At 41.0% G+C, this 19,301-nt stretch overlaps 1 protein-coding gene across 4 annotated transcripts in view; it reads right to left on the bottom strand.

Annotated features, from left to right (window-relative positions):
• The window catches only part of DCBLD1 (discoidin, CUB and LCCL domain containing 1), a 73,420-nt gene extending 54,426 nt beyond the window's left edge, over positions 1-18,994 (bottom strand). For 2 of the 4 annotated variants that reach the window (XM_054558778.2, XM_054558777.2), the window contains exon 1: positions 18,701-18,986. In XM_054558778.2, the coding sequence (XP_054414753.2) occupies positions 18,701-18,815 (115 nt within the window). In that variant the 5' untranslated portion in view covers positions 18,816-18,986. Of the gene's footprint in view, positions 1-1,779; positions 1,866-18,700 lie in introns of those variants that run through there. The other 2 variants (XM_002817287.5, XM_063724966.1) reach the window with 2 other exon arrangements.
• Positions 18,995-19,301: the final 307 nt, after the last annotated feature.

Raw genomic sequence — 19,301 nt, 5'->3', positions numbered from 1 at the left:
TTGTGCCTTTCCATGTTTAGCGCTTCCTTCAAGAGCTCTTTTAGGGCAGGCCTGGTGGTGACAAAATCTCTCAGCATTTGCTTGTCTGTAAAGTATTTTATTTCTCCTTCACTTATGAAGCTTAGTTTGGCAGGATATGAAATTCTGGGTTGAAAATTCTTTTCTTTAAGAATGTTGAATATTGGCCCCCACTCTCTTCTGGCTTGTAGAGTTTCTGCCGAGAGATCCGCTGTTAGTCTGATGGGCTTCCCTTTGATGGTAACCCGACCTTTCTCTCTGGCTGCCCTTAACATTTTTTCCTTCATTTCAACTTTGGTGAATCTGACAATTATGTGTCTTGGAGTTGCTCTCCTTGAAGAGTATCTTTGTGGCGTTCTCTGTATTTCCTGAATCTGAATGTTGGCCTGCCTTGCTAGATTGGGGAAGTTCTCCTGGATAATATCCTGCAGAGTGTTTTCCAACTTGTTTCCATTCTCCCCATCACTTTCAGGTACACCAATCAGACGTAGATTTGGTCTTTTCACATAGTCCCACATTTCTTGGAGGCTTTGCTCGTTTCTTTTTATTCTTTTTTCTCTAAACTTCCCTTCTCGCTTCATTTCATTCATTTCATCTTCCAGGGCTGATACCCTTTCTTCCATTTGATCGCATCGGCTCCTGAGGCTTCTGCATTCTTCACGTAGTTCTCGAGCCTTGGTTTTCAGCTCCATCAGCTCCTTTAAGCACTTCTCTGTATTGGTTATTCTAGTTATACATTCTTCTAAATTTTTTTCAAAGTTTTCAACTTCTTTGCCTTTGGATTGAATATCCTCCCGTAGCTCGGAGTCATTTGATCGTCTGAAGCCTTCTTCTCTCAGCTCGTCAAAGTCATTCTCCATCCAGCTTTGTTCCGTTGCCGGTGAGGAACTGCGTTCCTTTGGAGGAGGAGAGGTACTCTGGTTTTTAGAGTTTCCAGTTTTTCTGCTCTGTTTTTTCCCCATCTTTGTGGTTTTATCTACTTTTGGTCTTTGATGATGGTGATGTACAGATGGGTTTTTGGTGTGGATGTCCTTTCTGTTAGTTTTCCTTCTAACAGACAGAACCCTCAGCTGCAGGTCTGTTGGAGTACCTGGCCGGCCGTGTGAGGTGTCAGTCTGCCCCTGCTGGGGGGTGCCTCCCAGTTAGGCTGCTCGGGGGTCAGGGGTCAGGGACCCACTTGAGGAGGCAGTCAGCCCGTTCTCAGATCTCCAGCTGCGTGCTGGGAGAACCACTGCTCTCCTCAATGCTGTCAGACAGGGACATTTAAGTCTGCAGAGGTTACTGCTGTCTTTTTGTTTGTCTGTGCCCTGCCCCCAGAGGTGGAGCCTACAGAGGCAGGCAGGCCTCCTTGAGCTGTGGTGGGCTCCACCCAGTTCAAGCTTCCAGGCTGCTTTGTTTACCTAAGCGAGCCTGGGCAATGGCGGGCGCCCCTCCCCCAGCCTCGCTGCCGACTTGCTGCTTGATCTCAGACTGCTGTGCTAGCAATCAGCAAGACTCCGTGGGCGTAGGACCCTCTGAGCCAGGTGCGGGCTATACTCTCCTGGGGCACCGTTTCCTAAGCCCGTCGGAAAAGAACAGTATTCGGGTGGGAGTGGCCCGATTTTCCAGGTGCCGTCTGTCACCTCTGGAAGGGGAACTCCCTGACCCCTTGCGCTTCCCGAGTGAGGCAATGCCTCGCCCCTGCTTCGGCTGGCGCACGGTGCGCTCACCCACTGACCTGCGCCCACTGTCTGGCACTCCCTAGTGAGATGAACACGGTACCTCAGATGGAAATGCAGAAATCACCCGTCTTCTGCGTCGCCCGCGCTGGGAGCTGTAGACCGGAGCTGTTCCTATTCGGCCATCTTGGCTCCTCTCCCTCCAGTTTATCTTCTTTGTCTTACGTATCAATGTCAGTATCCTGGTTGTGATATGGTATTGTAGTTTGCAAAGATGTTATAATTGAGGGAAACTAGGTAAAAGGTATACAATATCTCTCTGTATTAGTTCTTCCAATTGCATGTGATCTACAATGATCTGAAAATAAAAAGGTTAATTAAATAATTGAAAAAACAATGTCAATCAAGTTTGCCTGGCTGGCGATGGAAGTGAGGAGGCTTTTACTTTTTCTATTTTATACTTTTTTATACTCTTTGCATTTTGTTATCCTGTATGCTTTTTCTCTTAATTTTTTTTCTTTTTCTTTTTGAGATGGTCTCATTCCGTCACCCAGGTTGGAATACAGTGGCACGATCACAGCTCACTGCACCCTTGACCTCTGAGGCTCAAGCAATCTTCCCATGTCAGCCTGCCAAGTAGCTGGAACTACAGGCGCACACTACCACACCTGGCTGATCTTTTTTTTTTTTTTTTTTTGGTAGAGATGGGGGCCACACTATGTTGCCCAGGCTGGTCTGGAACTCCTAGGCTCAAGCGATCCTCCCGCCTTGGCCTCCCAAATGCTGGGATTACAGGTGTGTGCCACTGTACCTAGCCTAAAATTCTTTTAATTAAAGCATTTAAACAGATCTGCAATAAAAAGATCTCTATGAAATAGAGTTGACCTAGTTTCTTCAGCAATGAATTAAAGAGGCACACACAAAAAAGTGTTTATTTTAGATTTAAAAGACACTTACGTGCCATAACAATTAAGTGAGATTTGCTTGAATCCTGATTTGAAAAACCAACCTTATAAAATCTTTTAAATAGATAATTGGGATATTAAATAATTTCAGATAATTATTAACTTTATTAGGCCTTGAGGCTACATAAGAAAATGCCATTGTTTTGAGGGATGCCTACTGACATATGTAGGGCTGAAATGACGTAAGGTCTGGGATTTGCCTTAAAATACCTGGCAAAAAAGAGGAGATGCAGAATAAATGAAAAAATATGGAGAAATGTTGATGGTTGCTATAGATGGATGATGAGGGCTCACAGTTCTAAGAATATTAAAAATTAAAAGAAATAAAGATCCTTCTTTAAGGGAAAAAAATAAAACCACGATCTTATGATTAAACTCCAAGTAGTGTTGCGGGGAGGACAGGTGGGGAGTGACACAGTAAAGTGCCACCTATCTAACATCAAAATAGGGGGAATGGGGAATGAAGAGGGGAGGAGGAAGTTTTGCCATAGGGAATTTGACCACTCTTCAAAGCGGCTACTACACAATGTTTATCTGTTCCTTCCTTTCGACTGTAATTTCTTGCCAAAGCACATGATGACTAAACTAAGTATCATTTCCTCCTCTTCTAGACTGAAAGCTCCTCTCGACTATAGAATATTTCCAGGGTGGTCTCTCTGTAATGGGCCTAAATCCTGGTGTCTGTTTGGAGCCACAGCTGGTTTGTGACACTGACCACCACTTCCTCAAAAACAATTTACAAGAACAAAACTAGATGTATGAAGCTTAGATTCTGGAAAAAGGTGCAAGTATTCATGAATATTTCAGAACTCCCAAAGTGATCTATGTACAGAATTTAAGTATACAGATTTTAATTCTGAACATTTGGAAACAATCTAAATTAGAAAAGAATAGCCAAACTGATATCTCCAAGCAATGTGATGTTAAGGAACTTACTCATGTTTTAGAAGAATATTTAAAATGAAAACACTTTAATACAGAATATACTGTACACACATAGATGTGTAATATTTAAAGTGTTTACTTCTACGGTATAAGTTTACATGTGATTTTCATTTTATTTATACATTTTTCTTCTAAATATTCTATAATATGAATATATATAAAGGAGAAAAATAATATAATTAAAACTACCAAATTCACCTAACATTCTTTGTAACACTAAAGGCCACTTTCAACATTAGCCTCATAATACAGATAGGAAGAAGTCTCAGACTGTCATTAAAAATTCAGGAAACAAACAACTAGGAACTTAGTATACTGTAGTTCTCACTTCAAGAAGTCCAGTCAAGAGAAGAAAGATATCTTAACAAGTAAATTCTTGAGACTAACTTGACACTTACAAAAACAGAGATATGGACTCAGTATCTATTCTCCAAATGCCTGAAATTAATGGATAGGTCTCTACCTTTTAGCCTTTAACATCAGCTATTCAGGAGTTGTCGACATACAAGCTTTCTAAATAAGCTTAGAACAAATCCTAGATGCTTGTATACACAAGCCAATCCTTTATTTAGTCTACTTTAATTCCATCCACTACGAAAGGAAAACAATAACTTCCTTAAAAGACTATTTCCCTTTGATAAGAAATCATGTTCCACTAAAAGAAAAGCAAAATAAGATATACCTGGTATGGACTAAGTTCTGCAATACTAGAAAGCATGATTAGACTTTAAAAGAAAACTTGTAACTGAATTGCACTTGTTGGAAAATGATTTGGGTGGAGTAAAATGAATAGTGCAAATACACTTTTTTTTAAATTTTTTTTTGAGACGGAGTCTCGCTCTGTCACCCAGGCTGGAGTGCAGTGGTGCGATCTCGCCTTACTGCAACCTACGCCTCCCAGGTTCAAGCAATTCTCCTGCCTCAGCCTCCCGATTAGCTGGGATTACAGGCATGCACCACCAAGCCCGGCTAATCAAATATACTTTTTAGATTGATTATTAACTAGTCCTTAGAGTAAGACAGAAACCTCAAGCTTTTTTAAAATTATTATTACGGCCTATAGTTAGAACACAGATTTTTTATCACACCCCAAGTAATCACATATGCATACACATGCATAAACAATGAACAAAAGTTAAGTGATACAATTATTTTATTACATGTAATGCACTGTGATTATTTCCTATTCTATTCAGTTTCATTTTTGTTTTTGTTAAAGCATACTGGTTGTGCCTACTCAAGTGATTTCATTATCTATTAATGGGTCCTAACCTGCAACTTGGGAAAGAGTGCCCTAAAATATCACAAGAGTAAAACCATTTCTAAAAACATGATTTCATTAGTTGTATCCTTGCTCTTCTAATATTCAAGTTACAACAGGTCTCAACAAATATACAATCATCCATGTGTGGGTGTGAGAAAATTTCTTCCCATGTCTAAGATCAAGTGAGCTCTTGATGACTACAATCTTTTCAACCACAAAGGAGAGCTTGCAATTATTACAAGAGTTTTGTCTGATGGTAGGGCAAACAGATTTTCCAAGATATCATTAATTCCATTTTCAGCCTTACTCTCTTGGAAACTTTGCTCTTCTTCAATTGTGCTTAGCTTTTTACCTTGTAGGCTGCTAGAAGCAAAAGAAAAACAGGAGCAAAAGGGCCTCGGTTGCTATGTGAGAATGAACAAAGGCAAAACAGAACTTGTAATGATAAAACAAAATAATTATTCAAAATCTTTAGTTTTTCTGAAAGGAATACGGATAATAATACTATGCTGAAAGAAGTTACAGCTATCGACTAGAAACACACGACCATGTTTTATAAAACTGTTTGATAATCTCTTTCAACTTTATTCTCACCACATATAAAATAGATGCTAATGATATGACTAGTGATCTAATAAGGATGATAATGCTGTTGACTCAGCAGATGAAACATTTGAAAGTAAAATAAAAGGAAACGCAAGGAATATGTCAAAAGTCTCTCCGTGGAAACTTTCAACATTCCTATCAGCTAAAAGTATCACTTAAAATAAATCAGTCTGAATGTATGAAAATGAACCAAATCATTTAAAGAGATCCTATCTATGATTCCTCTATGATTCCCTATATAATGTGGGATTACTTCCATCAGTGTCCAAAGACATCAATAATTACCATGTTAAGATATTTACAAGAGTCATAATTTGCTGCCAAAGGAAAAAAATCTCAAAATCTAGCCAATGCTATTCTTTAATGTGCTATACATAAAATCAGTGAACACTGCAGTTCTTGGTCACTCTCCAGTCTTGAGACTTCTGCTGAAAAGCAAAAGATTATTAGAAGGCTTGTGGATGTGGGGGAGGAGAGTTGACACACCTATCATTTCCTAATTCATAAATTATTTCCATATACTTGGGAGGTGACAGAGCATAATGGTTACAACCTGGATTCTGGCACAGCCCTGCCTAACACTGGCTTTGTGGCCTTGGGTGAGTCTTTTTACCTCTCTAAGGTAAAACTGAATTCCATCATCCATAATATAAAGACAACAATAGTGCCTAATTTCATGAGCATTAAAAGGGAGAATGCTAATAAAAACAAAGTATCAAGCAAAGAGGCAACCATATAGTAAAAATTCAATATATTAACTGCTACTATTTTTATCTTAAAATTCTACACATTATTAAAGTATCAAAAATATTGCTTTGAATTAGCTGACTTTGTCCAAATTCCATCACCCATTGGCTGTATGATCCTAAGAAATCCCCCATTTAGTGTGTATCAATTTTCCTCATCGGTAAAATTACCAACCATAACTGGGTGTGGTGAAGATGAATAAGGCTGTGTGTGTGCTTTAATCGGCTGAGAAAGTCTAATTAGAATGCATTTCCCAGTATTCATCTAATGCCCACTTACTGCTATGTCAGCATGTCCTGAAGTAGACACTGTGGTACTAGTCTGGGTGGTTTACCAGGGGGTTATGCCCTCACCCTCCTCAAAAGAGCTGCAAGGTCAGTAAGCTTGCAGAATCCCACCTTTTTCTTTACCACAGAACATCTCAAAGCCCTTACAGTGCATAGTGAAGCTCTGATGCGTGTTGCAGTTTACAGCATTTCCCAGAAAACTCTTTCCTCTTGGGGCATCTCCTGGGAGTAGTGTTCTGTGAGAGATACTGGTGAACTCCTGGGTTAGACTCTCACAAGTGGGACACACAGAGAGATCCCATGATAGGGCTTCTGGGATTAAAGATCTTATGTGGAGAAGCGGACTTTGGCCTCTGGAGTTCTAAAAATGATACTGAAATTATATTATGTGACTTGATTCAAAAGCAAGACTTTTCTCACCGTTGTTATTAAGTTACAAGTGCTTTGTGGGCATCTACAACAAATTGGACACATTGGTTAAGAGAAGTTTCTTAATTTCAAAGAAGACTTTTAAGAAAAAAACTTGTTTGTACAGCGAAACAATTCTAAGACAACTGTTTTATCTCTGTTGAATAGATGCTTAGAATAAGGAAGTCAGAGAAAAGAGGCTGCTGACCTTTGTCAATAATGTCAGGATGTTGATGTAATAACCAAGCTGCCACTGCTTCAGTTGAAGATAAGTCAAGAAATCTTTCCTGCCGCTGGAACATGCTAGCTTTCTCACCTTGGTTTCATGTTAAATATGCATACTGCCAATATTCAGACAAAGTGTAATACTGATATTGACTTTTCTCTCTGGAGTCCAGAAAAATCCAATATTACCAAGTAAAGACAAAGTTAAACTGAGTTTTATAAGTTAAAACTGTAAACACTTCTCCTTTGCACATAGATGTGAGCTTTCACTTTCACAGATAATAGTTTAAAAATTGAGAGTCAAAAAGTTATTGGGAAAGGAAAAAAATAAAATTATGAAAGGGCCCTTACTAAAAATTAGCATTTACCAAACATTCATTGTAAAAAGTAGCAGATACAGTGTTCTAAGGACTTTATATTACCTTATTTAGCCTTCATGACAACCATATCTGATAATGGTAATTTTAAAAAATTGATTACAAATTATTTCACATATATACACACACACATATATATACAGATACACACATACAAAGAGTAATTTCACAAACATCAAAGTGTATACCCAGTAGCTTATAAGATAGGACATCTCCTATACAACAAAACTGAAGCCCACAATACCCTTTCTTCGCCACACATCCCTCCTATTATCTCTATTCTGTGGGTGAAGGAGTCAAGGCTCTGAGATGCAGCATAACTCAGCCCATGTGGCTGGGCTGGGATCAGACCCTAACCTGAAGCCAGTCTGACCTCAAAGACGATGGAATGGAATCATGTACTCTAGTGCCACTACTGCCTAAGTCACCCATCTTAGAGGTGACAAAACTGAGGTAGCGATATTTAAGACACTGCCCAACCTCACATTACTGCTGAGCAGCATAACTGATATTTAGTTTTTTGTAGTCATACTCTTTTTGTCTCAAAATTAACATGAGAAAAAAGTCATGTTTAATTAGGAGTTTTTTTGTAAAAATTATGATATGAGAAGTTCTATCATCCCCCTTTTTAAATTATCGAAGTACTCTTTACTAGACTATTAAGGGAAAGGTCTAATGAGAGGTACCTATTTTACTTCCAACAAAGGTTGTTCACTCTGCTTAGCTCCTGAAAGATGCTTTGTAAAAGAAGGTGTCAGTGTATTAAAGTGCTACTTCTCACACTTCAGTATGCAAACTAATCACCTGGGGATCTTGTCAAAATGCAGGGTCTGGAAATTCTACATTTCCAAAAAGCTCTTATTAGTGACTGTTCAGTTGGATCCTGTAAGATACATTCTGAGTAGCAACAGACTGAAAAAGCCCTCATTATTAAGAGGGATATTGCCATGAATATTTTTTAAAGTGAAAGAAAATCCTCAAGATAAAAATTTTGTATGGTTTAATTTTAATATCTATTCCTAAAATTGGAACACATCCGTATCTGATACTTATTTTCACTCCAGATTTCATTTATAAGTCTAGGACAGGCAACAATAAGTTCCAGGATCTATAGTTAAGCCAAAATGGCATTTCTGAAACCTGGATAAAAGTGTCAATTCAGGAGTTACTTGAGCATACTGTGGAAAATAAACAAAGAAATAGGATGGGAAGGTTTGTGCAAGCGTAGGTTTATGCACCATATCCACAGAACAAGCAATCAATGTTTACTGACAAGAAAATAGCAAATCTCAGTGGGGAGACAGATGGTATCTTATCATACATCTAATAAGGTATGAAACATGAGAGTTGAGAGAAAAAATAAACCTCATGAAACTCATATCACAGTCCAGTCCTGAAAATTGTACTGCTTTTCCACATTCCATATTCTGCACTGCTGGATGTACTGCAATGCTATAAAAGCAATGGTTAGCTACCAGTAAGGACTTTAAAAAATCTTAATATTTCTATGGCAAATGTGATCACCTCAAATATAAACCAAAGACTATGAATTTCAGGTTTCATTGCATAAGTAGTCCCCTCAAACTGTGTTCCCCCATGACTTCTTTTCTAACTTTTTCTCCCCTGGATAGGAACATATGATGGGTATCCTTGGAGACAAAGGGCAAGAAACCATTTCAAGGCATTTAGAATTGTAAGATACATGCCTGGGTCCCACTTTGGACAGACGAAGTAAATGTGTCTTGGGTAAATAATTGTTTCTCTGAATCTCAGTTCCCTCAATAGCTCTCAGAATCGTTGGGATGAAATTCGATGTAAAAAACATACAACGATTCAAAATACATATGAAGATAGAGGTTTAAAATTTGTCTATATGTAAAATCAGACTGGACAAGCTACAACAGTGATTGGATGCTTAAACCATACAGTGAATTGTTGACAGGGAAATACTTTTACTGAGTAAGAAACTAACATTCCAAAGATTACTTGTAAGTCATAGAGAGATGGCAGTTTTATAATGGAGAGATCGATGTATCACTTCCTAAAGTCACTGGTGATTCTGAGCATCACTAAAAGTGGAGCAATAATCACAACAATAATAACATATGCGTCCTATTGTGATACAATTAGAAGTACATAGCACCTTTGAGTACTTTTACCAAAAACATTTAGTCTGAATCTAATCGAGTCTTTAGGTCAAATTTCGGGCTTATACAGAAATACAGGTATAACGCACCAAGTAAAAGATAAACTACTCCGAAGCGGTGAGTACACTTAAGGACATGAGCTGTGTCACAGAACAACTGAACCTGGTTTCCTTGCAGGAAAAGAAAAAGCATGTGGGTGGGGGTCAGTGATAGATTAAAAGTGACTAAAGAGACATAATAACTAATATGTAGACCTTGTTTGGATCTTTGTTTGTACAAACCAAAGGTTAGAAGACATGTTTAGGATAGCTTGGGAAATCTGAATATGACTTGAGTATTAGATGATATTAAAGAAAAACTATTAGTGTTCTTAGGTGTGCTCATAACATTGTGGCTATGCAAGAAAATATTTAGAGATTCAAATGAAATAGGAAAAAAGTCAAGAAATCCTTAATAAATTTTTAGTTTATTAATAGATTTTGAAGTCTCAAAAGACTTGTAGACCCTTCTGAGCTGGCAGCGACAGTAGGTACAGGGCCATTTTTCTGTCTGCAATAGGCCATCTCCTATTTTAGTCTCTTGGCAAAGCAGAAGCTTTCCAGGGATCCCAAAAAAATGGTGGGCGGGGTGGGGGCAAACCTTGGTTCATTTTATTCTCAAAATAAGCAGCCTCCATTCTAAAATCCTCAGAATGGAAGTAATTCAATATATGAATCTCCTGTTTCAGTGGTCCCATGGGTCATTAAGCCTCTACAGTTTTCTCTTTTGGGCTGAAATCAACCATATTTTAATATGAGGTAAACTTGCTTTTGTGAAAAGCAATAAAAAGGCTGAATTAAATCCACTCAGCCATTTAAAAGTTAGGCAACAAATGCACAGATGTTTATCTATTGTCCCTGTAGGAAATTTTATGTCTTGGTAATTCAAATTTAACTGGACATCACACTTTTAATATCCTTTTGTCTTGTTTTTTGTCAGAAATAATAGTGAAATAAAGTTTTTCTTTCCTTTGTTTTTCAAGAATACCATGCTTCTTAAAAATCATTTACACACAACCTTTAAGCACAACCATTAAACATGCTCAAATGCAAAAATGGAGCTATATATATTATTCGTTTTCAAGGATTTTAATTTTGTGATGAAAGAAAACAAAGACTATTCTTTTTCAGTAAATGTAAATATGTTGAACACTGAATAAGAAGGCCACAATAGCGGTTATAATTTGAGTTTGAAGATGCTGACTATAAAAACTAACGTGGGTCTCAATAAACTCCAAATAGTCTAATAATGAACAAGCCTGATCTATTCAATACAAATTAAGAATCTCACCAAAGAAGGATTAAAAAAATACACCTTACCTTTCTGATACTTAGTATGTTTAAGCTTATGTACTTTTCTCAAATAAAGTATGAATAGGCAAATTATATGACTCCATGAGTAAGAGAGAGTAATTTGAATAATATAAAACAAAAACATTGACAAGACACATCAATTATAAGTTGGCCTGGACAAAAATTCCACTTTCCCATTAGGTATTTCTCAGTAGCAATAAATGACTAAGTTTTTGGTTTACTTCAAGGCAAATTCTAAAATAAATATAAATATGGAATTTTTCCAAGTAATATAATAAAAAACTTTCAATAAAACATAGGTTTTAAAAAGCAGAATATAAAAGCATACACAGACTAGGTAGCAGAGGGGGGAACCCAGGTATTAGTTTTATTGTTGTTCTTTATACCTTTATTTATAGTCTATAATTTTGTGTCTACACAATATTTAATAAAAACAATAGTAAATGTGTGTGTACACACATGTATTTGCTATAGGGGTGTGTGTGTGTGTGCATTTACATAAAAATATATAGAACCAAAACATGTCCTCAATGGTTCTATGTGTAACATTTTCCATGATTATGATATATCAGGACAATGTTATTTATTGACACCCTACTTTGTTTCACAACTGTTCTGCTTCTATTGTAAGCATTAGGGAAGATCATTGGGAAAGTAGGGAAGAAAGCTCCAACCTAAGAGAAATTTATTCTTTTTTGTTTTGTTTTGTTTTTTTTTGAGACGGAGTCTCGCTCTGTCGCCCAGGCTGGAGTGCAGTGGCACCATCTCCGCTCACTGCAAGCTCCGCCTCCTGGGTTCACGCCATTCTCCTGCCTCAGCCTCCCAAGTAGCTGGGACCACAGGCGCCCGCTACCACACCCGGCTAATGTTTTGTATTTTTAGTAGAGACGGGGTTTCACCGAGTTAGACCAGGATGGTCTTGATCTCCTGACCTTGTGATCCGCCCGCCTCGGCCTCCCAAAGTGCTGGGATTACAGGCGTGAGCCATGGCGCCCCTCTTTTTTGTTTTTTAAAAAAGAAGCTCAAGCACAGCTCTATTTTTAAAAGGGGGGTGGCATGGGGGTAACACAGAGCTACTTAAGCTGTTACCTTATTTCAGTATTATCCTTTGCAGCTTTTCCTACAAAAAAATCTACCTAGCCTAAAATTATTGTTGATATGGTTTGGATGTTTTGTCCCCTCCAGATCTCATGTTGGAATATGATCCCCAATGCTGAAGGTGGGGCCTGGTGAGAGGTATTGGATCACAGGGACAGATCCCTCATGAATGGCTTGGCACCATCCCCTTGGTGATGAGTGAGTTCTTGCTATTACTTCACAGAAGAGCTGGATGGTTAAGAGCATGTCTCTTGCTCTGTCTCTCACTATGTGATGCACATGCTTCTCCTTCACCTTCTGATATGATTACAAGCTTCCTGAGGCCCTCACCAGAGGCTGAGCAAATGCTTATGCTATGCCTGTACGGCCTGCAGAAACTTGAGCCAAATACACCTATTTTCTTCATAAATTTCCCAGCCTCAGATATTCCCTTACAGCAACACAGAACAGACTAATACAATCATATATAATTATATACAAGACACAAGACATCTCTGCAAATATTGGGTATATTATCACACAGCATGTGGCTCCTAAGGAAATAGCTAATAAGAACGAGATTAATCAATCAAGTAGAAATGGCAGTAAACAGTAAAGTCATACACGACAATATGGCTTAACACAGTGCTGATGTCACAAATGCCTAGACACTGTCCCCAAATGATGTTTGAGGTGAAGTAGGCCCCTGATACCCTAAATGTGTAAGCATTAGCAGACCATAGGGGATACCTGGTCTAAATCAGTGGATCATTTGCTCCCCCGTCTAATCTCAAGACTGCCAGCCCCTTACTCATGGCAGTTTTCCTGCTGTTGCCTGTAAAAGGGTCTCAGAGATTCCCGGTTTTTTTCAGAGTTGAATAACTTCAAAGTTATTTTCTTTTTGAGACAAGGTCTCACTCTGTTGCCCAGGCTAGAGTATGGTGGCACCCTCACAGCTCACTGCAACAGCTGCCTCCTGGGCTCAAGGGATCCTCCCACCTCAGCTTCCCAAGTAGCTGGGATTACAGACGTGTGCCACCATGCCTGGCAAATTTTTGTATTTTTTGTAGAGTCGGGGGTTTCGCCATGTTGCCCAGGCTGGTCTGGAACTCCTGGACTCAAGTGATCTGTCCACCTCAGCCTCCCAAAGTACTGGGATTACAAGAGTTAGCCGCCCTGCCCAGCCTAGTTATTTTCTTAAATCCCTGCACTGTGTTTCCTAACGCTCCACAATAGTCATATACACAATTTCTGTTTAAAATAACATGAATATTACCCTCCTTTCAATTCTTTCAAACCTCAACCACAGTATTCATGCGCTGACTCAGGAACTAGTAGTTATCTGGAGCCTGCTATGTGCCAGGCACCGTACTGGGTGCTAGTGGTGAAAGAAGAGGCTGAGATTCATCTCTGCTTTCATGGATCTTGGTTAGGGAATCCTCCAATGCTTACCCCACAATCCCCCAAAACCCCTCCTCTTCAACTCCCACTGAAAGGCAAGTTTGGCAGTTGGTTCTAGATTCAGCATACCAGGGCTCACAGTCACAACTCTATTTCCACATCGGGTAAGAAGTCATCACATGCGTTTGCTTTATTTTTCCCATAAACTAAGTCTCCCTCACCCAGTAAGGCAAACAACTATTTTTTTAATATACAAAGCAGACAATGAACATCTGGAAGATGACATCCACATGACTCCTCAGTTTGCAAAAAGGCAAAACTACTCAGTCTAATGAAAAAAAACAATCTGAAATTCTGGCTATATTTTTCCCTTCACCCTCAATGCCAAATTTCTAATATGCCAGAATGAATTTCTCTATTTTACATACATACTTTCAGACTTTTACATTCAACATTGGATTAGACATACAATTTCATTACTTTGCCGTGTCCAGGTTTTAATTTCTTTTCTTTTTTTATTTGAGACTGGGTCTTGCTCTGTCACCCAGGCTGGAGTACAGTGGCTCAATCTCAGCTCACTGCAACCACTGTCTCCCAGGCTCAAGAGATCCTCCCATCTCAGCATCCTGAGTAGCCGGGACCACAGCACACCACGACACCTGGCTAGTTTTATTGTATTTTCGCTAGAGATGGGTTTTTGCTATGTTGCTCAGGCTGTCTCAAACTCCTGAGCTCAAGTGATCTGCCTGCCTTAACCACCCAAAGTGCTGGGATTACAGGTGTGAGCCACCTCTGGCCAGTTTTGATTGCTTAACTAGAGTGAGGTTGAGTCTTACAGGGCAAGAATTGTGTTTTCACTGCCTTCTCACCCCACCCTCACTAAGCACCCATCCCCTATTGAGCTCCCAATATGGCCACTGTTCAAGGCACAAAACTCACAGACCTTATAATCCAGTAGGAGGAAGGCAGACAATTTAAAGTGTAAATTATACGCTTTGTTGGAAGAGGGTAAGTGCTCCAGAGCAGTGGTCCCCAACCTTTTTGGCAACAGGACCGGTTTCGTGAAGGACAATTTTTCCGTGTATGGGGCTGGGTTGGAGGGGGATGGTTTCGAGATGAAACTGCTCCACCTCAGATCATCAGGCATTAGATTCTCATAAGGAGCGTGGCAACCTAGATGCCTCAAACATGCAGTTCACAATAGAGTTCAAGCTCCAATGAGAGTCTAATGCCCGGCTGATCTGACAGGAGGCGAGCTCAGGTGGTAATGCTCCATCACCTGTTGCTCACATCCTGCTGTGTGGCCCGGCTCCTAACGGGCCACTGACAGGTACCAGTCTGCAGCCCAGGGCTTAGGGATCCCTGCTCTAGAGAAAACTGAAAGCTAAGAAGGGGAATATGGAATTCTGGGAATGAAGAGAGGGTTTCAAGTGGTTAGGAAAGTTCTCCCTAAGAGGGCAACATCTAAACAAACACTGAAGGAGGAGCAAGCTTTGTGGATATTTGGGGCAAGACTATTCCAGGCAGAGAACAGCATGTGCAAAGGTTCTGAGGTAGAACAGTGCTTGTCATTTTGGAGAAATAGCAAAAAAACCAAACGGCTAGAGAGGCCTGAGTATGGGGGGAGCATTTCAGGGAATGAGGTCAGAGAGGCAGTAGAGGAGACAGAACAAAGAGGCCTCAATATTTGTCACATCAATAGTAATAAACAGTAATGAATACTAAGATAGCTAACATTTATTGATTTGTTTTAATAAAGAAAAACAACTAATTGCTCTAACATGTACAGAGTTGACTTTATGCTTTAAGACACACGTAGAAATAGATGTAAATGCTATGGGGTATATTTCCCAGAACAAACTTTTTTTTCCTGCTTTAACACAACTAAAACCTTTGCTAAATGCTGCAATTAAATTAATGCCCCCATGTATCTTAAAAATAAGACATAATTCCTCATAAATGTCAGATGCCTTACTAATTTCCAAGTTGTGGTTTTTTAAAATGATTTTCAAGTCTGTGTCAGTTCCACAAGGTTAAAGGGTTCAAATTGTAACATGAAAAGTTAATAAAAGCAGTTTGAGACATTATTCAGAGTTCAAATTCTGCTTTAAACATGTCATTTGATTTGTTTAAAGAATTTTTTTAACATAACCTCTTTCTTCTCTGAAATATTAATATATAACTCACTGTTTCTGAGTGTTACAAATTATATCTACTAGAGCCAAAAGATATTGTACATATTGTTCTGCTGGCATGTTCCCTTCTTTCTGCTGTATTTTCATTTAAACGGCATCCTTACATATAGAAATAAGCATGCCAAGAGAGCTGGACTTGATAAACAAAATTAATCAGTAGAAGCAGCAGATGTACATCTTTATAAAGAATGTCAGTAGGCTCTTTATTACTTGGTTTCCACTAGTTAGGAAGTAATTTCAAAATATATCCTAAACACAAAGAGATTGTTCAGTTCAACTCAAGGAACACTGAGCACCTTTGTCAGATACTCGGAAGACAAAGACTATATAGTCCCAGTCTCTGCCCTCAGGATCTTACAGTCTACAAGGCAAGCTGTCCAGATGAGACAAGAGAAGGGTGAGTGCACACACTGGTACAGAAGGTGACAGAATAAATTTGTGCTGATTTTTAAAAAAGCCACTCACCTAAAACATCATCTATCAGCTGATCCTATGTCTAACCCAAAATAAATGACAGATGATTTAACAGCAGACCTTCTAAATAACAAATTAAGAGTTGGGCAGAGGGTTTTGAAGCAATTCTTAATTATGCAAGATTTGAATCTACACTTGGAAGTTTCCTCAGAGATCAAGCGCTCATTTTGATTCTTCACTTAAATCATAAGGGAATACTTTAGCTAATAACCATTTGCAAATCTTGTGGTGGAGAGAGAAGCAGGGAGTTTTAGGTTGCACAAATTCATTACATAAATGAAGGGTATTTTATTCTACAAAAATGTATATCAAGGTAATAAATTTGGACTAAATCCAAACCTATGAATTTATACAAGTGGAATAAAAACTAATGATCAACTTAATGTCTTATTATGAAAGGTCAAACTTACGTGAAACAATCTATGTAAATATGTACCTTTAGTTAAGTGGATCCAGAAGAACAGGGCATAAGGAGCCGAAATAATCCCAAGCTCTGGCCACTAAACCCAAATGCCAGACCTGGCTGGCTGCAAACAACGGGAGGTGTGGACACTTTTTTAAAAATTTAATTCAAGAAAAACACCAGATAGGCAAGCAGTTGCCCTACAAAGGACCCAGTATAGCTTTATGAGGTCACCAGACTCTGACACAAAAAAACTTAATTAATTGTATTGATTAGGCTTATAAACATTCAGGTCAAGTTATGCCATTTGTTTCCTAAAACCACCCAATAAATAAAAGTCTAATACGAAATTGCCTATAACACAGATGGTAGCATTTTATCACAACCCTAACATAAAATTATAAAGATTTGAAGCCCAGTAAGAATCTAAGCAACCACACATGCCTGTAAGTCCCAGCACTTTGGAAGGCCGAGTGGGCAGATCACTTGAGCTCAGGAGTTCAAAACCAGCCTGCGTAATATGGCTAAACCCTGTCTCTACAAAATATACAAAAATTAGCCAGGTGTGGTGGGATGCACCTGTAAGGTCTCAGCTACTCAAGAGGCTGAGGTGGGAGGATTGCTTGAGCCCAGGAGGTTAAGGCTGTAGTGAGCTGAGATCGTGCCACTGCACTGCAGCCTAGGCGACAGAGTGAGACACTGTCTCAAAAATAATAATAATGATAATAGGTTTTTAAAAAGAATCTAAGCAATCACACTTGTTCCTAGAGAACCGCTCTCACAAAGTGCCCAGTTAACAGCCTGGATGACCATAAGAAATCTAAATCTTTATTGGGAAAGATAAGTGACAGCTTTGGCCAGATTAGTACAGGAACATACTGCTGGACTGATTCTCATAGACGTATAGTATTAAAGGTGCACCTTCAAACTGTGAGTTGAGAAAAAAATAAAAATATTTAAAACATCCATTATAAAAGTCCTACGCATTTAACAAAATCTTACGTATTTATTACAATTTTACAATCTGCCTAGTATTGTGCTACAGTACCAGACAAAATAACTTTAGGGTTTTGGGGATTTTTTAAACAAATTGGTATGTAATATAAACTTAGGAACCACCACCACCATCTCGAGTATCAATGTTTCAGAATGGAGGCATAGTTCAGTGAAAAAAATGCCGGCATTGGTTTTAGTTTTGATTCTTATTTCACCAGAAAGCATGGTGGTTGGGGGAGCTGTCAAAGTACTCTGGATAGACTCAGCGCCATTAAATAAGCTCAGGCATATTGGGCCAGGAGCAAGGGAGGAGAGGAAACACTGAAACAACTCGGCAGAAAGCTGGCCCTTGCTATTAAAAAAAAAAAAAAAAAAAAAAAAAAAGCACTAATTAATGAGGACAAATGAAATAGGGACACCCAGGGCTGGTAAAGGGGGTTGCTGCCTTAATCGGCTGGACAGGCAGAGGGTAAACTCGGTTGTGGGTTAATCAGGTCTAACTCCAAGTCAAAGACCAGCTCCAGAGAAAAAGCAGCCTGGTTGAGAGTCTACCGGCTCAAATACACAGGAAGCCACACGATTCCAACTTGCGGCGCCACTCGGGAGGAGGTGGCAGCACCGCCTGCTCGCCCGCGTCCAAGGCCAACCTCAGCAAACGTGCCCCGGCCATTCCGCACGAGCCCCGAACGCACACGCCGGGATTCCAACTCCGCGCGGGAGGAGCTGCGGCAAGAAGGGCAGGGCCCAGCGCCGGCCGAGGAGCGGCTTTGTCAAAAGGCGGCTGGAAAGAACTGGCCCTGCACACGGCTGTCCCCTAAGGCGACCCTCGGGGTCAGGTCACTTCTCACGGGGCCAGCAGAGTCAGGAAGTCTGGAAACTAAGTGAAATGGGCTGGGGGGCGGCGGAGAGAAAGTGCAGAGACGCCAGGTTAATTCTCTGGTTTTGGGGGAAGGAAAGAGTTTGGTGGGGGAGCGACACGGAATGCAGCAACCTACTTCACCCCCAGCCCCGCGGGTAGAGCCGGACTCCGCGGGTGGCAAGCGGCGAGCCCGACTTCCTCCCGCGCTCCGTTCCCCCAGGCCCGGCCCACCCCGCAGCCCTCAGCCCGCCCCCGGCGCCTCGGGTCCCGCCGCCAGCCGGACGCGCTCCACTCACCCAGCTCCTCCGCCTGCAACCGGAGCGGGGCGGAGACCGCGAGCAGCAGGGCCAGGAGGCCCGGCCCGGCAGCCCGCGCCAGTGCGCCGCCGCCGCCGCGGGCGCCGGGCACCATGACCCCGCTGGGCGCCAGCTTGGCAGGCTCGGCCTCCCCTCGACGGACTCTGAGCCGCAGCTGCCCGGGCCGGGCCGCCTACTCAGCGGACGAGCGCGGCGCCGGGACGGGGCGCAGTCGCTGCCCCGCACCGAATCCCATTGGGGCGGCTTTGAGCCCAGCCCTGCGGGGGCGTCTCCCGCCCGGCCCCGCCCCGCCCCGCACGTCGGCCCCCAGAGGAGGAAGTCGCGTTCCCAGGCAGTGACCGACGGCGAGGCCGGAGGCGAGCCAGGCGCCGCCCGCGTTCCCCTCCACGTATCTGGCGCTCCCTGCTGCGCTCCTTCCTTCCCTTCCTCCCCACCTGCACCAGTACACGTGAACCTGCTAGGCAGCAGGACACCTCGCCGCCGGACCCGCCCCTCGCCGCATGGTGCGGGAGTCCTTCCTGGAGGGGCTGAGCCCGCGGCGGTGCCTTAGGAGGCTGCCACCTCCAGGGTTTTGCCCGCC

This window comes from Pongo abelii, chromosome 5 (assembly GCF_028885655.2).
Source record: "Pongo abelii isolate AG06213 chromosome 5, NHGRI_mPonAbe1-v2.0_pri, whole genome shotgun sequence".
NCBI classification, from domain to species: domain Eukaryota; kingdom Metazoa; phylum Chordata; class Mammalia; order Primates; family Hominidae; genus Pongo; species Pongo abelii.
This window is presented reverse-complemented; position numbering and strand designations above follow the sequence as displayed.